The 20,012-nt window shown below is 42.7% G+C and overlaps 1 protein-coding gene across 1 annotated transcript in view; it reads left to right on the plus strand.

Annotated features, from left to right (window-relative positions):
• cpsf1 (cleavage and polyadenylation specific factor 1) overlaps positions 1-20,012 on the plus strand; it is a 94,019-nt gene that overhangs the window by 13,294 nt on the left and 60,713 nt on the right. The window contains 8 exon segments of the mRNA XM_052015499.1: positions 887-1,038; positions 2,855-3,001; positions 8,456-8,595; positions 12,251-12,361; positions 13,165-13,258; positions 16,264-16,351; positions 17,663-17,734; positions 17,737-17,787. Of these exon segments, the coding sequence (XP_051871459.1) occupies positions 887-1,038; positions 2,855-3,001; positions 8,456-8,595; positions 12,251-12,361; positions 13,165-13,258; positions 16,264-16,351; positions 17,663-17,734; positions 17,737-17,787 (855 nt within the window).

A 20,012-nucleotide genomic window follows, 5' to 3' on the forward strand; every position in this document is an offset into this window, starting at 1 on the left:
GAAGACTGAGACGGGGAGAAGGAGTTCCATAATTACAACTTCCAGGGAAAGAGTAGGAGCGATTATTCAAGATCTGTGTATCAACAAAGGAATAGAATGCAAGGTCTAATTGAAGCATTTAAGATGATTAATTGTGGGGTGAATAAGAGGAAAACTAGCTCCTATGGAGGCAAGGCTAAATCAAAGGGCTTATTGTTCTTGACTAAGCTTGGGGTTATCAGGAAGAACTCCTATACACAGGATCGGGGAAATCTGGTGGTATCTCCACCAAAATGCTGTGGAAGTCAAGAGCAGTGTCAAAACTGAGACTAAAGAGGTCCATATTGCACAGAATGTGATAAAATTTAAAAAGCAGACCACTTGCCCAGTTGTTTCATACCCTCCCACTCAACATCATCATTTCAGCTTATCCTATTAGCAATGTATTTTCAAAGTCAAATTTGAGTTTATTATCATATGCACAAATCCATGTATGCGCAGGTACATAGCACCAGATAAGCAGCATTCACAAGAAAAACATAAACATAAATTAAACACAATTTTTTACAAGAAAGAAAACGATTAGAACAAAATAAAACAAAGTCCATTGTAGTCCAAAGTGGTCAAAGTTGTCATAGTGTTGCTAAACTGTAGTGATTAGGGTTGTGCTGGTTGGTTCAAGAACCGAATGGTTGAAGGGAAGTAGCTGCTCCTGAACCTGGTGGTGTGGGACTTCAGGCTTCTGTACCTCCTGCCCCATGGTAGCTGCAAGAAGATGGTATGGCCTGGATGGTGCCTTAACTCCTTTTTGTCTCAACTGTTCTATTTTGTAAAGAATTTTTCCCTGGATTCTATGCTGGATTTGCAGAATGAGTACCTTATTTTCTGTTCCTGCCTTTCTTGATAGGATGGTTTTGTGCAAAATGTTCACATTCCTCTAGTACGTGTGGACCCAGATGGGCGCTGTGCAGTGATGCTGATCTATGGGACACAGCTGGTGGTCTTGCCTTTCCGGAGGGACACCTTAAGTGATGAGCAAGATGGAGTTATGGGGGAGGGGTAAGTTTTTTTTTTATTGCTACGTGTATGAAATATCTCATGAACTTTTCATTTTGTTCCTCCATTTCCTTTCTCTTGGCATTGACTTCTTGCTTGCATGGAACCCTCCCAGTATCAATTCCCCTCGAGTATCAGTGCCCACTGGTTGATATGCTATTCAGAAGGCTATACCAGACATGTGGCCTGTGTGATTAAGGGGTGAATGATAACTGTGAATCTACTCTAAAGCAAATAGTCATCACGTTGAAGAAAAGAAATTAAACACATCAAGAAGGAGCTGATTTCACGACATTTTATCTCTAGGATGCTGATATGCAACTTTGTGTGATCAGCTACAGTATTTGTAATGGTAAATGAATTATGGCTCGATTCGCTATTGCAGAGACCTGTTTCTAAAGTGATCAAGGTTAGAAGTTAAATATTCAGGGACAGTTAACTTTTAGAAGAGATGGGCAGAGTGGAAAAGGATGGATGGACCTCATAGTAACGAGTGGGATAAAGGCAGCAGAGGAAGGATCTTGGCTTGGAAATCAAGTAGAGTTGGTTTGCATGGAACTGAGAAACAGCAAGGGCAGATCTCAATCTACGTGTTGAGGGGCAAAACAAGTTAGCACTAATAGTTTGGAGGATGGATTCATGGAGTGTACAAGAAATGGCTTTCTGGAACTCCCATGTTTAAGAGCTAACTAGGTCTAGTATTGCGCAAAAAGAAAGAGTTAATGGGCCTTCGGAGAAGAGTGACAATTTTATTTAAAGATTGAAAGTGATTTTGTTTGACATGAAATCAGTGTGTTAAATCTAAACAAACTACTGAGGTTTAGGACATGCATTGGCAACGGTAGTTTGGGAAACTATGTTAAAAGCTATGACAGTAAATGTGTGCAATGGTTAACATTTAAAGAAAAGCACCTTTTGTGTATCCCGTCCTACAGTAAAACACTGCTATAGGATCATAAATTCGTTACAGCACAGGAGTATGTCATTTGCTCTGTCGAATCTGCATTGGCTCTTTCCCCACAGTCCTGCAAGTCATTTTCCCATATGTGCATTTCTAATTCTTCTTTGTTTTTATAAGGCAGCATTATGAGTGATCCACTATTGTTTGACTGAAATCATACTAACAGTTTCTCTGGTATTGAGATTGCTTCTTGTTATGTCTAGCTCTAATGTGGGGGGATATGTAAATTGGTAAATTGGTTTATTATTGTGATATGTACCGAGGTACAGTGAAAAACTTTGTTTTGCATGCCATCCATGCAGATCATTTCATCACATCAGTACATTTAGTACAAGGGAAAGTAATAACAGAATGCAGAATGAAGTGTTACAGAGAGATTGTAGGCAGACAATAAGATGCAAGGCTATGACAAGGTAGATTGTGAGGTCAAGAGTCCAGCTTATCGTACTAGGGGACTGTTCAATAGTCTTATAATAGCGGGACAGAAGCTGTCCTTGAGCCTGGTGGTATGTGCTTTCAGGCTTTTGTATCTTCTGCCCAGTGGGTGGGGGAAGAAGAGAGAATGTCCGGGGTGGGTGGGGTCTTTGATTATGCAGGCTGCTTTACTGAGGCAGTGAGAAGTGTAGACTGAGTCCATGGAGGGGAGGCTGGTTTCTGTGATGTGCTGAGCTGTGTCCACAACACTCTGCAGCTTCTTGCAGTCTCAGGCAGAGTAGTTGCCATACCAAGCCATGATGCATCCAGATAGGATGCTTTCTATGGTGCATCTATAAAAATTGGTGAAGGTATGTAATATTTCATAGCAGCATCACTGCAGAGTGAAATTGTGTAATCTTATCAGCTATTTTCCATCCACAGGCAGAAATCCAGTTTCCTTCCCAGTTACATCATTGACGTTCGAGAGCTAGATGAAAAGTTGCTGAATGTGATTGACATGCAGTTCCTGTACGGTTACTATGAGCCCACCCTACTCATCCTCTATGAGCCTAACCAGACATGGCCTGGGTACGTACACATTACTCTCTTATAAATGAAATATTGTGAAAATATACACGAGCAGCATCTGAAAGAAGAAAAGCCAGGTTCATGTTTTGGGTGGTAATCTGTATGATTTCTCCCTCTTTCAGAAGCTATCAGATTTGTCGCTGAAGAAACTTTTTTTTCTCGGGTCATTGTTTTTATTTGGTTAATCTTTATTTGTTTTCGTTATTGTCAGTTATTTTCTCCACTTCATTCATTCAATCTCTCAGCCCTTTCATTAGAGCCCTAATGCTCCCTTGTCTGAATCTTCCAGAGATGGAGAACTGAGTCATTTATTAATAATTTCAGAGCTTTCACCCCTACTGCTTGCTCTTTGTGTAGGAAACGTTCATTAACAAATCTGGGGCTGCAAGGTTCAAGGTAGATTGGACTTGAGTGGTCTCAGGGAGCATTGCAGTACTGAGCTCTTATTAGTTGTGTGGTGTTCACCCAGCCGTGTTCTCTAAAGTTTCATTGCAGCTCGTGGCTTTATCACTGGCAATTAGCTCTCAGAAATACAGGCACAGATGCAGATTTTTAATTGGGCCAGGAGCTGTAACTGCTGAGTTACACACTTCACTGCTGCCCTGTAAAAGCATCACAGTGGTGCAGATGAGGTGAAGAAGAGATGTTGCTAATTAAAGGATGGAGAGGAAAGCAGAACATAATGGAAATCACAGAATTGGAGGTCATTGGAAATGAGGGTGGGTATTAATGAGTGAAATAGAAATTGTGGAGAGGACTGGTAACTGTAATTATCAAGATGTAATATTCTTCAGACCCAGTCGGATTTTTAGAGTATTTTGGAGTTCTGAGTTGCAGTAAAAGAGAAGTTGCTGCTAAGCTTTTACAGTCTAGAAAATTAATGCTATATAGACTTTTTAAAAGCTGTTGGATGGTTCAAACCAACTGCACTTTATACAGAGGCAAGAATAACATTAATTTTGCAGCAGAGCCCTACAGTTGATTGATTGCATCTGCATCACGCTCTGATTTACCTAATTTAGCAGTTGCCTTCCTTAATGAACAGAGAATGTACTTAGATTGAGCAATCTGTGTTGTCACTTTGCTTGACAAGGGTGGTTTTTATTCCAATCCTAATTTAATTGACTAGATTTGCCACTGAATCTAATATAACCATTTTGTGCATATGTTCTTGTCAATTGAGAGAGAGTTTTATTTGCTGAAAAACAGAAGGATTGTATTTAAGTGCCTTTTTGTTTCTAATTTTTACCCTTAAACTTATGAAGTTTTGATTTGTGGCTGGGGTTCCTTGGCCACCAGCAGCAATTCGCTACTTCCCATGAACACAAGCTATTGTTAGGGACAAGCTGAGCTGAATCCTAGTTCATTTAATCCTTTAGCCTATAGCCAGTAATGTCTGAGCTGCAGCACATGTCAAATATCATTTCTTACTGATATGTATCCCTTAGTTACTAGCATGGATAGCTGAGCTATGGGGTCTTTTGGAGAATAGTTTCAGTTTAGTTTCAAGTCAAAAGCCCTCTTGTCAAATATTCATGTGGAACGATGCCATCTCATTAGGCTATGTGCAGTGTCTCCTCTTCACACATTTTGGCTGTTGAGCCATAGGTTGAGAATTTGAAACGTTTTTTAAATGAAAAACAGAAAATGCTGGAAACACTCAGCAGGTCAGCCAGCATCTGGGGAAAAAGAACAAAAAACAATCTGCTGAAAGAACTCAGCAGGTCAAACAGCATTTGTGTAGGAAAGGAATTGTCAACATTTCATCCCACAGAAGCTGCTCGACCTGCTGAGTTCCTTCAGCAGATAGTTTGTTGCTCCGGATTCCAGCATCTGCGGTATCTTGTGTTGCCTCTATAGAAACCAAGAGTTAATGGTTCAAGACCTCTGTTACATCTGGGAGAGAGAACAAGTTTGTTTTCAAGTTGGAAGTATTACAAAAATTGTCAGTGCTGTTCGCAGTGAGGAGGAGAGCTTTAAACTGGAGAAAGATGTAGATGGTTGGACAAAAAAAAACTGCAAATGGAATTTAATCCCGACAAGTTCAAGATGATGCATTTGAAGACATACAAGACGAGACTATACAATAAATAGCAGAATATTAATAGGTGTTCAGAGGGGCAAAGGGATCTTGAAGTTCATTTACTCAGGATAGCAGAATAGATGAACAGACTGGTTAATAGGGACGAGGCATAGTATATAAGCAGTGAGGTTATGCTGGAACTGTATGTAACACCAGGTAGGTTAATTGGCCACTAAAATCGCCTCTAGTGTGTGGTGAGTGCTGGGATGTGGGGAGAATAAAAGTGGGTTAGGGTATGATTAGTGTAGATGGGTGCTTGATGGTTGCCGTGGACTCGGTGGGCCAAAAGGCCTATCTCCGTGCTGTGTATCTCTCTAATGTGTTCTGGTCACCACATTTACAGGAAAGATGTGATTGCACCAGATAAGGTATGGAGGTTCAGAAAGATGTTGGAAAGTCATAGTATTGAGAAAAGAAAGGAATAGTTCTTTCTTTCTTCAATCTTTTATTAAATTTCAAATTAATAAAACATAATAGTAATTATACACATGATACAAAGAGATCGGGATTGCAATGATAACAGTTAACATCTACAGACACAAGGAGTAAGATATATAATCTGAACCTCCCACTCTCTTGTTAATTGAACATGAAAAAGATTCCAAAAATTTGATTATATGAAAAAAAAACAAAATTAAAAAAAATAAAACAAAAAAATAATAATAATAGAACCATAGAACCATACAGCACAAAACAGGCCCTTCGGCCCACCATGTTGTGCCGTCCATCAAACCACCCTCACACTGTCCAACCCTTTCCTCCCGCATATCCCTCTATCTCACATGCCTTCATATGCCTATCCAACAAACTCTTGAACCTGTCCAATGTATCTGCCTCCACTACCACCCCAGGCAGTGCGTTCCATGCACCAACCACTCTCTGGGTGAAAAACCTCCCCCTGACATCTCCCCTGAACCTCCCACCCATAACCTCAAGCCATGCTCTCTTGTCTTGAGCATTGGTGCCCTGGCAAGGAGGCGCTGACTGTCTATCTATTCCTCTCAATATTTTATATACCTCTATCATGTCTCCTCTCATCCTCCTCCTTTCCAGTGAATAAAGCCCTAGCACCTTAAGCCTCTCCTCATATTCCATACGCTCTAATCCAGGCAGCATCCTGGTAAATCTCCTCTGCACCCTCTCCAACGCCTCCACATCCTTCTTATAATGCGGCGACCAGAACTGAACACAGTACTCTAAGTGTAGTCTAACTAGAGTTTTGTAAAGCTGCATCATCACTTCGTGGCTCTTAAACTCAATCCCACGACTTATGGAAGCTAACATCCCATAGGCTGCCTTAACTGCTCTATCCACCTGTGAGGCAACTTTCAGTGAACTGTGAATATGAACCCCCAGATCCCTCTGCTCCTCTACACTGCCAAGTACCTTGCCATTTACCCTGTACTCTGCCCTGGGGTTTGTCCTTCCAAAGTGTACCACCTCACACTTCTCTGGATTGAACTCCGTCTGCCATTTGTCAGCCCAGCTCTGCATCCTATCAATATCCCTCTGTAAGTTCCGACAGCCCTCCACACTATCCACAACACCGCAGATCTTAGTGTCGTCCGCAAACTTACTAACCCAGCCTTCCACCCCCTCATCTAAGTCGTTAATAAATATCACAAAAAGTAGAGGTCCCAGAACCGATCCCTGCGGGACACCACTAGTCACTGCCCTCCAATCCGAGGGCACTCCCTCCACCACAACCCTCTGCTTTCTACAGGCAAGCCAATTCCTAATCCACACAGCCAAGCCTCCCTGGATCCCTTGGCCTCTGACCTTCTGAAGAAGCCTACCATGAGGAACCTTATCAAAAGCCTTACTAAAATCCATATAGACCACATCCACCACACTACCCTCATCAATCTTCCTCGTCACCGCCTCAAAGAACTCTATCAGGCTTGTGAGGCAAGATCTTCCCTTCACAAAGCCATGCTGGCTGTCCCTAATCAGTCCATGATTCTCTAGGTGTTCATAGATCCTATCCCTTAGAATCCTTTCTAACAGCATACCCACCACAGACGTGAGACTCACCGGTCTGTAATTCCCTGGCCTATCCCTATTACCTTTTTTGAACAAGGGACAACATTCGCAACCCTCCAATCCTCTGGCATCATCCCCGTGGACAACAAGGACTCAAAGATCCTTACCAGCAGTTCAACAATCTCCTCCCTCGCCTCTCGAAGCAGCCTGGGGAAAATCCCGTTAGGCCCCGGAGATTTATCTGTCTTGATATTATTTAACAACTTCAACACATCCTCTCTCTTGATATCTACAACCTCGAGAACATTACCCTTACCAGCACTCCCTTCCGCATCATCAAGACCCCTCTCCTTGGTGAATACCGAAGAGAAGTATTCATTGAGAACTTCTCCCACTTCCGCCGCCTCCAGGCACATTCTCCCACCTTTGTCTTTAATCGGACCTACCTTTACCCTCGCCATCCTCCTACCCTTCACATATGTGAGAAAGGCCTTGGGATTTTCCTTAACCCTACTAGCCAACACCTTTTCATGTCCCCTTCTCGCTCTCCTCAGCCCTTTCTTAAGTTCCTTCCTCGCTACTCTATATTCCTTACGGGCCCTGTCTGAACCTTGCTGCTTATACCTTATGTATGCTACCTTCTTCTCCCTAACTAGTCGTTCCACCTCTCTCGTCACCCACGGTTCCTTCACCCTGCCATTCCTTCTCTGCCTCACTGGGACATATTTATCCCTAACATCCTGCATAAGATCCCTGAACATCGACCACATCTCCATGGTACGTTTCCCTTCAAAAAGGACATCCCAATTTACCCTTCCAAGTTCTCGCCTTATAGCCTCATAATTCGCCTTTCCCCAATTAAATATCTTCTTGTCCTCTCTGCACCTGTCCCTGTCCATGACAATTTTAAAGGTTATGGACAAAACAAAAACTAACCAAGAACTAAACAAAAACTGGACTGTTGTATTCCTTTGGTTAAAAGCATTATTATGTCATTGACTCCGCTCCTCTATATTCAAATAGGAAGTTATTGAAAAGGATTCGGAAATAATAGTTGGTTGTGTGGCTCTGGAATTCACTGCCTGGAATGATGGGAACAGAAACTCGCATCACATTGGAAAAAGTTTGGATGGTTTTTTTCTGAAGAGCCACAATCTGCAGGGCTATGGATAGAGCGTTGGAGATTGGGATTAGGATTCTGAGTCACACATTTTCTCTGATTGAAAACTCCAATTCAATTTGTTTGTATTCAACAGCACTAGGTCATTCTGTGAAAATGATTTCTTTTTGCTTGATTTGCTCGCTGATTCTGATTTCTTCAGGTGAAATGTTTAAAAGTACCATAAAGAATGGTTTTCATTGTATTTCTTTCCTTTTCCCCCCTGCAGTCGAGTGGCAGTGCGACAGGACACCTGCAGCATTGTGGCTATCTCTCTAAATATCATGCAGAAGGTTCACCCTGTTATCTGGTCATTGAGCAACCTACCATTTGACTGCACCCAGGCCCTGGCAGTACCAAAGCCCATAGGTGAGCAAGTGACCAAGCAAGGGAATGGGCAAGGCTGTTGATATGTGTGCTACTTTGTCCATGTATGTATGCATCGGTGATGTTGTTTTCTTCTTGAAATTCCTTTTTGGCCGATACAAGCAGCATTGGGAAGGCTAGCATTTATTGCCTATTTCCTAATTGCCCTTGGGGAGATGCTGATGAGCTGCCTTCTTGAACAAAGGCAAACATTCTGGTGAGGGTACACCCACTGTGCTTTTTGGGTGGGTAGTTCCACGATTTAGACCAATCAGCTATGATGGAATGGTGACATCTTCCAAGTCGGGATGATGTGCAACTTGGAGAGAAGCTGCTGCCTTTGTCTTTCTTGGTAGTAGAGGTTGTGTTTGGGAGGTGCTGTTGAATAGTCTAGGTGAGCAGTTCTACTTGGTGCACACTGCAACCACTTCATGCTGGTGGTGGAAGGAATAAATGCTGCTTGATATCACGGAGTGAATGAAAATAGATATAGCCTGGCTTCTATGATGGAAGCGATCTTGGCAGGAGGCCAATTTAGATCATTCATTCAGCACTTCTGGCTGAATATGGTTGCAGATGCCTTGTGTTTAGCACCCACATTCTGTGTCCTGCCGTTGTTGATGATGTTCTTGGAGCTGCCTCCTTCCGTTAGCTGATTAATTGTCCATCACTATTCATGATTAGACATGGCATGACTGCACAGTTTTGATCTCCTTCCATCTGTGCATGTGAGGGTGTTGCATGTCTGATTTGATCTGTGTGCGTTCTATTTGTTTACAATGTACCAGTTGATTACTTGGGGATACTTAGTCATTTTTTTTTACCTTGCCATGTTTTATTTTCTTTGCTGCTAGTGCAAAATCCTTGGCCTTTCACAATTCTAAATTAAATTAGTTAGCAGTTCACTCCTGTGCTATTTTCGGGTTCAAATAAAACATCATCTTCACAGATGGAAAATATATATGTGTGAAAATCTGACAACTGGTGTGCGCTTCGACACTGAATGGCTGGGAAACTGAAACCAATCAGTTTCAGGTAATCAGTAGACAAATGCCTTCACTTCCTGAATCAGTTCCAGATCCCAGTTGAAAAAGCTGCAGAGTAAAACAGAGGAGAAAAAAGCATATGACAGATGTCAGGTTGTTAATACAAATTAAAACCGGGCTGATTCCAGAAAGTTCACAGGGGAAGTAAGAAAGGGAATAAGAGACAAAGAAGGCACAAAAACAGACTTGCAGCAAGGATGGTGATGCACTGGAGTCTCAGCAAGGGAAGATGACATTGGGATTCCTGATGGCTAAAAATTGATGAGGAGGAGGAACTGCAAAGTAGATAAACCACCTGGTGCAGATGGAATGCATTCCAGGTTGCTGAAGCTTACAAAGAAGGAAATTGTAGGATGCTTAAAATCTTCTAAATATCCATAGATTCACCTGAGAACTAGAAAACTGTTCTGAAAACAGTGTATGATAAACATAGTAACTGCAGATTAGTCAGTTTAATCCTGGTGATGAGGAAGGTTCTAGAAACCACAAACAGGTACATAATTGGCTGTTGGTCTTGGTGTGGATTCATTAGAGAAGGCAGTATGGATTTGTTGAAGGAAAATTGTGTATCTTGAACTCTTAAATGAAACACCATAGCACTGATGAGCGAAATGAAGAAAAGATGTTAAATATGGAGTCCCAAAAGGCACTTGCTAAGGTGCTGTATAATTGGCTTATCATTGAGATTGAAGGCAGTGGACTAAAAAGGAGGTAGCAGAGTGGTTAGAAACCTTGCTACGTAGCAAGAAACATGGAGACACGAGACTGCAGACGCTGGAATCTGGAGCAATAAACAATCTGCTGGAGGAGCTCAGTGGGTTGAACACATCTGTGGGGGGGGGGGGGGGGCGGGGGTGGGAGAGGAAGGAGTTGCTGATGTTTCAGGTTGAGACCCTGCTCAGGCATCGTAGTAGTTAAAGATGTTTTTTTTAGATTGAAAGTAAGTATACAGTGGAGTTCCCCCAAAGGCTTGTACTTTGGTGTTCTGGGCACAATTTCCAAATTTGTTGATGAAGCAAAACCTGAAGGTGCAATGAATTGAGGACTGAATTAGACTTCAAGGAGACAGAGGTGGGCTAGTAGAATGGGCAGTATGTGGTAGATGAAAGTTAATGCTGAGAAATGTGAAAGATATGGATTGAGTTTAAGAGCCGTGAAGTGATGATGCAGCTTTACAAAACTCTAGTTAGACCACACTTAGAGTACTGTGTTCAGTTTTGGTCGCCTCATTATAGGAAGGATGTGGAGGCGTTGGAGAGGGTGCAGAGGAGATTTACCAGGATGCTGCCTGGATTAGAGCATGTGGAATATGAGGAGAGGCTTAAGGTGCTAGGGCTTTATTCACTGGAAAGGAGGAGGATGAGAGGAGACATGATAGAGGTATATAAATTATTGAGAGGAATAGATGGAGTAGACAACCAGTGCCTCCTTCCCAGGGCACCAGTGTTCAAGACGAGAGGACATGGCTTTGAGGTTATGGGTGGGAGGTTCAGGGGAGATGTCAGGGGGAGGTTTTTCACCCAGAGAGTGGTTGGTGCATGGAATGCATTACCTGGGGTGGTGGTGGAGGCAGATACATTGGACAGGTTCAAGAGTTTGTTGGATAGGCACATGGAGGAATGTGAGATAGAGGGATATGCGGGAGGAAAGGTTTAGATAGTGTGAGGGTGGTTTGATGGACGGCACAACATGGTGGGCCGAAGGGCCTGTTTTGTGCTGTATGGTTCTATGGTATAGGGTTGAACAGAGACCTGGGGGTCTATGTGCACCGTAGGTTGAAAATGGTTCATATGAGATCTGAGGCTTCATAAATAGAAGCACAGAACATGATAGCAAGGGAATTCATAATGAACCTGGTTCACCCATAGGTGGAAGTTTACTGCACTTTAGGAAGATGTGAGGCTTAGGAGCGGGTGTAGAAGGAATTTACCAGGATGATTCGACAGATGAGGGACTTCATGTCTGTGGATGGACTGGAGAAGTTGGAGTTATTCTCCCTGGAACAGAAGTTGAAGGGATTTGATGGAAGTATTTAAAATCATGAAGGGACAAAGTTGGAAGAGAGAAACTGTCCCCATTGGTGCAGAGATCAAGCACCAGAGGACATAGAATGAAAGTGATTGGCAAAAGAACAAAAGGTGACATGAAGGAAAACTTTTTTATACAATTATTTCTTTGGGTCTGGAATACACAGCTGGGGAGTAGTGGAGGCAGATGTAATTGCAGTGCAGAGAGAAAAACTGAGTTAACATTACATATGAATAACCTACAGAATAGCCAGTTATGATACAAACAGAGAAAGCAAGTTATCTGAAATTGTTAAATTCAGTATTTAGTCCATAAAGCTGCAGTGTGGCCACCCAGAAGATGAGTTGTTGTTCCTTAAGCTTAGACTGACCCTGTTATAACAAGAGGCACAATTTTTCAGGTTTGCAGCAGTTTTTTGTGGGTTTGGGTTCCCAGCTGCATAAAAAGACCAAGTGGACTTGGTACGGCTGAGATCTTGCTCCGTGACTTGACAACTTCAGTTTCCACTTCTTTGTGTTATGTTATTCCAGTGCCTTGTAAACTCATTTTCTGTAAGTATGATGTGGACTTCCTCCATTTTGCAGGTGGTGTGGTCATCTTTGCAGTGAACTCACTGCTGTACCTCAACCAGAGTGTCCCACCCTATGGAGTGTCCCTGAACAGCCTGACCAATGGTACAACGTCCTTCCCGCTCCGTAAGTTGTCAGTTCACATTTTGTCTTCCCTGATCTGGAGGGTCATTGGACACAGTTCGCATTTTCACTCTTCAATTAATGCATGTTTGTGCCTGCGTTCATCCTTAGTTCATGGATGAATGGAATGGACATTTGAAATAAATAAATTTAAAAATTGGTTTGGTTTGGAAATTTTTAAACAATATAATTCCTTATTTTGCTCATCTTTTTCTCACACTCTCACGTTCTCATTAAGCATGAGCAATTGAATATATTCAAGGTGTTCAGTCATTCTCTCCTATGTTACAGATTCAAAAGTCAAAGTCAAGTTTATTGTCATATGCACAGGTGCAATGAAAAACTTACTTGCAGCAGCATCACAGGCACATAGCGTCATGTAAGCAGCATTCACAAGACAAACATAAATTATACACAATTTTTACAAGTAAGAACACAATTAGACCAAAAAAAAAGGTCCATTGTCCAATATTATCCAAATATTTCCTAGGTGTTGGTCTTACTGGTCCATAATTCCCTGGTTTTGCCATCAGGTATCTTTTGTTTCCTTCCTTTCTTCAATATGTGCTTGTGTTCTGAGTGAAGCCCCTAGTAACTTAGTACTGGATCAGAATCTACATCACCACTGGATGAATAGTCTGGGAGACAGAGTGACTGATTATACTGATTGTAATGAGGAATTGATACTTGTCACTGCGGAGAATATTGGTCATGTGACTGGGATGTCTCTCCATTTACCAGGTCAGCTTTGAACCAAGTTTCGGAAACCATTGCTCTGAGTGTGTGTATGTGTTTATATCCTACAGGGATTCAGGAAGGGGTGAAGATTATGCTGGACTGTGCCCAGGCTGCCTTTGTGTCCTATGATAAGATGGTCATTTCCTTAAAGGGAGGTGAAATGTAAGTATTATTAGCTTTGGTCTTCCATTTCAATAAGTGTTAAGTATACACTGTAATATAATATGCAATCAAGTTCATTGTTTTTATAATATCCACTTTCATACTCACCTCCACCACCTCCCCCCCCCACCGGTCTGCCCACCCGCCCAGCAGTTTTCATATCATTTGAAGATTAGACTCCATGTGAGGAGTTCTAAATGCAGCTTCCTTCTGTAAACAGTTTGGCAGAATGCAAATTTAATAAATGAGGGACAGGTATTATTTGCATTAGAAAGGCAAGGACTAATTAAGGATAAACGTGGCTTTGTTTGTGGGAGATCATGTCTCACAAATTTAATTGACTGTTTTGAGGAGCTAACCAAGTGGATTGATAAGAGCAGGGTGGTTGATGTTGTCTAAGTGGACTTTAACAAGGCCTTTGACAAGGTCCTGCATGGTAGGCAGGTCCAGAAGGTTAGAATACATGGGATCCAGGGTGAGATAGATACAACATTGGCTTGGTGGTAGGAGGGAGGGTGGTTGTGGAGGGTCACTTTTCACATTGGAGGCCTGTGACCAATGGTGTGCCATGGCGATTGGCGCTGGGCCCTTTACCGTTCGTCATATATGCATTAATGATTTGCAAGAGAATGTAGGTATGAATTTTCAGATGACACTAAAATTGGTGCTATAGGGGACAGTCAAGAAGGTTGTCCAAGGCTACATCAGGATCAACTGGTAAAGTGGGCAAAGGAATTGTAGATGGAATTTAACTCGGACAAGTACAAAGTGATGCATTTTGGGAAGTTAAACCAGGCCGGGACATACACAGTGAATGGCACGGCCCTGTGGAATATTATTGAACAGGAAGACTTTGGAATACAGGTACATAATTCCCTGAAAGTGGTAACACAGGGTGGTGAAGAAGGCGTATGGTACGCTTGCCTTCATTGGCCGAGGCATTGAGCATAGGAGGTGGGACATCAAGGCTGCACTAGGAGTATTGTGTGCAGTTCTGGTTGCCTTGCTGTAGGAAAGATGTGGTTAAGCTATAGAGGGTGCAGAATAGATTCATAGTAATGTTGCCTGGGCTGGAGCGATTGGATAAGCTGGGACTATTTCCCTTAGTTCAGATGCTGAAGGGTGACCTTACAGATGTTTATAAAAGTATGAGGGGCATACATAAGGTAGAGATTCACAGTCTTCTCCCCATGTAGGGAGTCTAAAACAAGAGGGCATAGGTTTAAGATGAGAGAGGAGGTTTAAAGAGGATATGAGGGATAAAGTGTTCACACCAAGAGTAGTTGGTATCTGGACTAAACTGCCAGCAGGGATGGTGGAGCCAGGTACAATTACAACATTTAAAACACATCTGACAAGTACATTGATAGGAACAGTTCAGAGGGGTAAGGGTCAAATGCCGGCAAATGGGACTAGTTTGGATAGGCATTGTAGTTGGCATGGTTGAGTTGGGCTGGAGGGCCTGTTTCCTTGCTGTATAACTCGATGAATCTAAAATCCCAATGGTCTGTGTTACTCATGGACACATTTCTTCTGTAATATACTTGGTCATTAGGCTTTATTTCCCCTCTCCTTTATTCCATGGTCTACTGTCCTCACTAACCGGATTCCCCCTTTGCCTCTTCTACCTATCACCTCTCAGCTTCTTATATCCCTCCCCTCTCACCTGGATTAACCTATCACCTGCCAGCCTGTGCTCCTCCCCCACCTCCTTATTCTGGCTTCTGCTCTCTTCCTTTCCAGACCCGACGAAGGGTCTCGATCTGAAACGTTGACTGTTTATTTCCCTCCACAGATGCTGCCTGACCTGCTGAGTTCCTCCAGCATTTTGTGTGTGTTGCTTCAGATTCCAGCATCTGCAGAATCATTTGTGTCTCCATGGGCTTTAGTTGTTTGTTCAGGTCTGTTACTGGTCCTTATCTAAAAAAGGATATGGTTGCATTGGAGGTAGTTCCAAGGAGATTCCCCAGGCTAAGAAGAGAGGGTTGTCCTACCAAGAGAGGCTGGACAGTGTTCGTCTGGCTTCCTTGGAGTTTAGAAGAATGAGGGATGACCACATTCAATTTAATCCTAAATAGGCTCGAAAGGGTAGATGTTGAGATGTTTTCAATGGTGGGAGAGTCACAAACACTAGGACATTGCCGCAAAACTAGGGGCCGGGCATTTAAAACTCAGGTGCTTAGAAATTTCTTAAATCCCTGGAATTCTCTGCCCGAGACTGGTGGAGGTCGGATTGGTATGTACATTTAAGGTGGAGATGGATAAGTATTTGAAAGACTGAAAAATTGACTCAGTCAGGGGTGCTGGCACAGAAGCTTGTTAGACCTTGGCTGCAGTTCTAGTCACCACACTATATGAAGGATGTGATGGTGCTGGAGGGGGTGCAGAGGGGATTCACCAGGATGTTGCCTGGGATGGAGCGTTTCAGTTATGATGAGAGACTGTTGAGACTGGGTCTGTTTTCCCTAGACCAGAGAAGATTCAGAAGGGACATGATTAAGGAATGTAAAATTATGAGGTGTATAGATAGGGTGGATTACAGGAAACTTTTCCCTTTATCAGAGGTAGATAAAACTAAAGGAGATAGATCTAGGGTAAGGGGTAGGAGATTTAGAGAGGATCTGAGGGGGACCTTTTCACCCAGATAGTGGCGAGTACCTGGAATGCACTGCCTGAGAGAGTGGTGGAAGCAGAGTCACTGACAGCATTTATGTAGTATCTAAACGGGCACTTGAATCACCTAGGCATAGAAGGCTATGAGCCAAGTGCTGGGGGATAGCATGAGTACAGATGGGTCCCTATTTGTTGGTGTGGACATGGTGGGCTGAATGGCCTGTCCTCCATGCCCTAGCAGTGGAGTTGAGGCTGGTGTAGATCAGCCATGGCTATATTGAATGACGAGTTAAGCTCGAGGGGCCCGGTGGGCCTACTGCTGCTCCTTTCCCTTGTGTTCCCGTGTCCCCAGTTACAACATCTGAGCAGCTGCCATTGTTTGATTCCCACAGCTACGTGTTGACTCTGATAACTGACGGAATGAGAAGCGTACGCGCCTTCCACTTTGACAAGGCAGCAGCCAGCGTCCTTACCACCTGTGTAAGTTTTAACCCTTGTATATATTCTGATTTTCCTCATTTTTGAGCTTCTTGTTAAGTACTAATAGATCAATGTTTTGTCAGCACACTTAATCCTCCATAATGGAATCCTGCGTGTTAGAACTGCCTTGAATAAAAAGGGCAGTGATGTCTCCCTGCTGAATTCTTTGGAAAAAGAAATGATACTCTGAACTAGCATTTCTAACACCTCAAGTTACTTCCTGATCTATCAATCCTCTGCGCGCGTGTGTGTGTGTGCGCGCATGCGCGTGTGCGTGAGAGCTGATGTAGAAATTCTGCCTTAATTGTTCAAACATTGCTGGAGTGATATGTAATGTTGATTTAAGTTTAGGGGATTGAGGACGATCTGAACAAGTTGTTTAAAATTTTGAAACGTGACGGATTGGAAATGGGGAAATTATTTTCTGATGTGGGAAGAGGAATAGTGAGGTGTGATGGATAATAAGATTAGAGTAATCACTTAAGAGAAAAATTAGAAAGCCGTTTTCCACACAAAGGATGCTAGAAATCTGGAACTCTTTCCCCAAAATGACTCCAGTGTGTTGAGTACATTGGAGCTTCCAATACCTGGAGTGATTAGCTTCTCTTGTTCAGTACGATAAATGGAATCAAGGTATTCACGAGGCGTGGACGAGTGGAGTGGTGGATTAAAGGGTCTAAATGGTCTTCTGTTCCTGATGCAACACACAAAAAAAAAGCTGGAGGAACTCAGCAAGTCAGGCAGCATCTGTGGAGGGAAATGGACAGTCCAGATGAAGGGTCTCGACCCGATAGTCTCCTGTCCATTTTCCCTCCATAGATGCTGCCTGACCCCGTTGAGTTCCTCCAGCTGTTAGTGTGTTGCTCCAGATTCCAGCATCTGCAAGTCTCTTGTGTCTCCATTCTGTTCCTGATGAGCTGCCCGGCTTGGGAAGAGGGTCATGTTCAACCACCTCTATTTTATTCATGGCTCTTGGACTCTTTGGAATTCTGGCTGAGGTAGATTCAAAGCAGTTCCTTCTCTGCAGTGTTCAAACATGGGATAATAAGGCCTTTCACTAGTCCTTCTCATGAGGGAAGATGTTGATATTCTGCTAGGATGCATTTCATTCGGTCTGCCGGTTTCATCCTTGCAGCTATTCAGGAGAGCTCTACGTCTACTGAACAGTAGTATGAGTTACCTTAGACGTTCCTTTCTGAGGGAAATCACAAGCCTTCGTTGCGTTCCCTGATAGTTGAGTGAGGCATGGCTTAGGATTGCTTTTCCTTTTTGGCAAAGGACTGGGCCACACTGATCCTTCTTTGTTCACAGATGACCACACTGGAGCCAGGCTATTTGTTCCTCGGATCCCGTTTGGGCAATTCCCTATTACTTAGGTATACTGAGAGAAACTGCAGGAAGCTCCAATGGACGTTGGAAAAGATCGGGAGAAACAGGTATTAAATACATTATTCTGTAATTAGATATTAGATATTTAGTTATTTATTTATTAGTCACATGTACATCGAAACACACAGTGAAATACATCTTTTGCATAGTGTGTTCTGGGGGCGGCCTGCAAATGTCGCCACATTTCCAGCACCAACATAGCATACCCCCAGCTCCTAACCTGTACATCTTTGGAATGTGGGAGGAAACCGGAGCACCCGGAGGAAAGCCATGCAGACACAGGGAGAACGTACAAACTCCTTGCAGACAGTGGCCGGAATTGAACCCAGGTCGCTGGTGCTGCATTAGTGTTACGCTAACCACTACACAATTATCTCTGTTTGCTGTTAGTGCTTGACAGTGGGGAAAATAGTCTTGGTGTGAAGGTGTTTGGCATCTACACAGGGACAAAGTTCTTATGTTTGGAGTGGAGGTCATTGATATGGTTATCAAACAGAATCTTCAACTTTGTATTAACTCCAACTGATGTAAATAGGCAGCAAGAGGAATTTCATTCTGAATTGATTGTTTTGTAGATATAACTGCAATGTTTGGTAGTCCCAATAATTACTGGTGTATGAACATAATTTCTCTGTTAAGGTGACTCGTTCACCTAGTGACTTTAGGGCTCTTTTAGCCCCTTGTTTAGTGTACACATTTATTTGAGACCTTTAGGAAATATGAGCTTGTTTTTAACCAGTATCTGCCATAACCTCAGGGTGTCTCAAGAGCTTTAAATTGCAGGCTCTGTGAACTAGAGGGCAGAGTTTTAAAATGGATACTGGAACAGAGAGATCACATTCATGTTGTAAACTTTCTGTGATTGGGGGAAATGTGCATAAATTGTTTAAAGTGGCAGGGCAGGTTGAGAAAGTGGTGAAAAAGAATATGGAATCTTGAGCTTTATAAATAGGGACATAGAATGCAAGTCATGATAAATCTTCATTACACCAGTTGGAATATGGTGTCTGATTTGGGGTACCAGACTTTAAGAAAGCTATGAAGGCCTTGGAGCAAGTGCCGACAAGATTGGAAAAATATAAGAACATGAGAAATAGAAGCGAGAATTTACCAGTGGTGCCGGCTCCAACATTGGATGTGGTGACCACCACTTCTAATGGTGGTGACCTTTTACCTCAGTACCACTTCCCTGCCCGAAAATCTAACTATCTTATTGATCTCTTTCTTGAATACACTTGCCAATTAAGCCTTCACAGCGCTCTTGTAGTAGAGAATTGCGAAGATTCACAACTCTCTGAGTGAAGAAATTTCTCCACATCTCCATTCTGAATAGTTGACCCCTTACTTTGAAACTGTGACCCCTGGTTCTAGACACCCCAGCAAGAGAAACCATCAACTTTGAGGCCTTTAGATAGACTTGTAAATAATGGAGGGATATGGATCGTGTGAAGAGATTTCATTTAATTTGGCATCGTGTTTGGCATAGACATCATGGGCCGGAGAGCCTGTTCCTGTGCTGTACTGTTCTATGCTCTATGTAACCTTGCCATTATCCACAAATATTATTATGAATGCTACATGAATTTGGATAGAGCTTTCAATATTGTCTTTATACCAGTTTTCCCTATTGTGACTATAATAGATGTACAGACATAAGGGTATATGCTGTCCCCTCCCCACAGACTGCGGTTATCAGCACTCATGTTGCTTCCCTGCCCTTGTTTTTGCCATTCTCCATGGAACAGTAAACATTGTGAGGAGATCTGATAAAAAAATATTTAACATCACGAAGAATGTAGACAGATTGATCAAGTAAAACTGTTCCCACAACACTTGGATCAAGAACTAGAGGATGTACGTAGGACATTACAGCACAGCAACAGGCCCTTTGGCCCACGATGTCTGTGCTGACCATGATGCCAATTTCAGCTACACATCTGCTTGCATATAATGTAACAAGAGGGTAAACTATGCAGTATTGCCATGCCATAGTGGAAGCAGAAAGAACTTTAAGACTGTGGCATGAATAGGGCTTGGTGCACTGAATGGCCTCCCTCCTTTCTGTAAATTTTCTGTGATTGATGGCTAATGGCATAATTTCAAGACACAGCTGCTGCTGAGGTAAGAGAACTGAAAAATGTGTTGCAACTGGATCTTGAAACATCTGTTTTCAGAACCAAACGCTGATGTTTGAGTTGGTTCCTTTTGAGAACTGTAGCATAAGCCTTGGTCAAACAAACTCCTGGATAGAATTGAGTTCCTTGAATGTTGC

The sequence above is a fragment of the Pristis pectinata genome, chromosome 5 (genome assembly GCF_009764475.1).
Source record: "Pristis pectinata isolate sPriPec2 chromosome 5, sPriPec2.1.pri, whole genome shotgun sequence".
In the NCBI taxonomy this organism is placed as follows: domain Eukaryota; kingdom Metazoa; phylum Chordata; class Chondrichthyes; order Rhinopristiformes; family Pristidae; genus Pristis; species Pristis pectinata.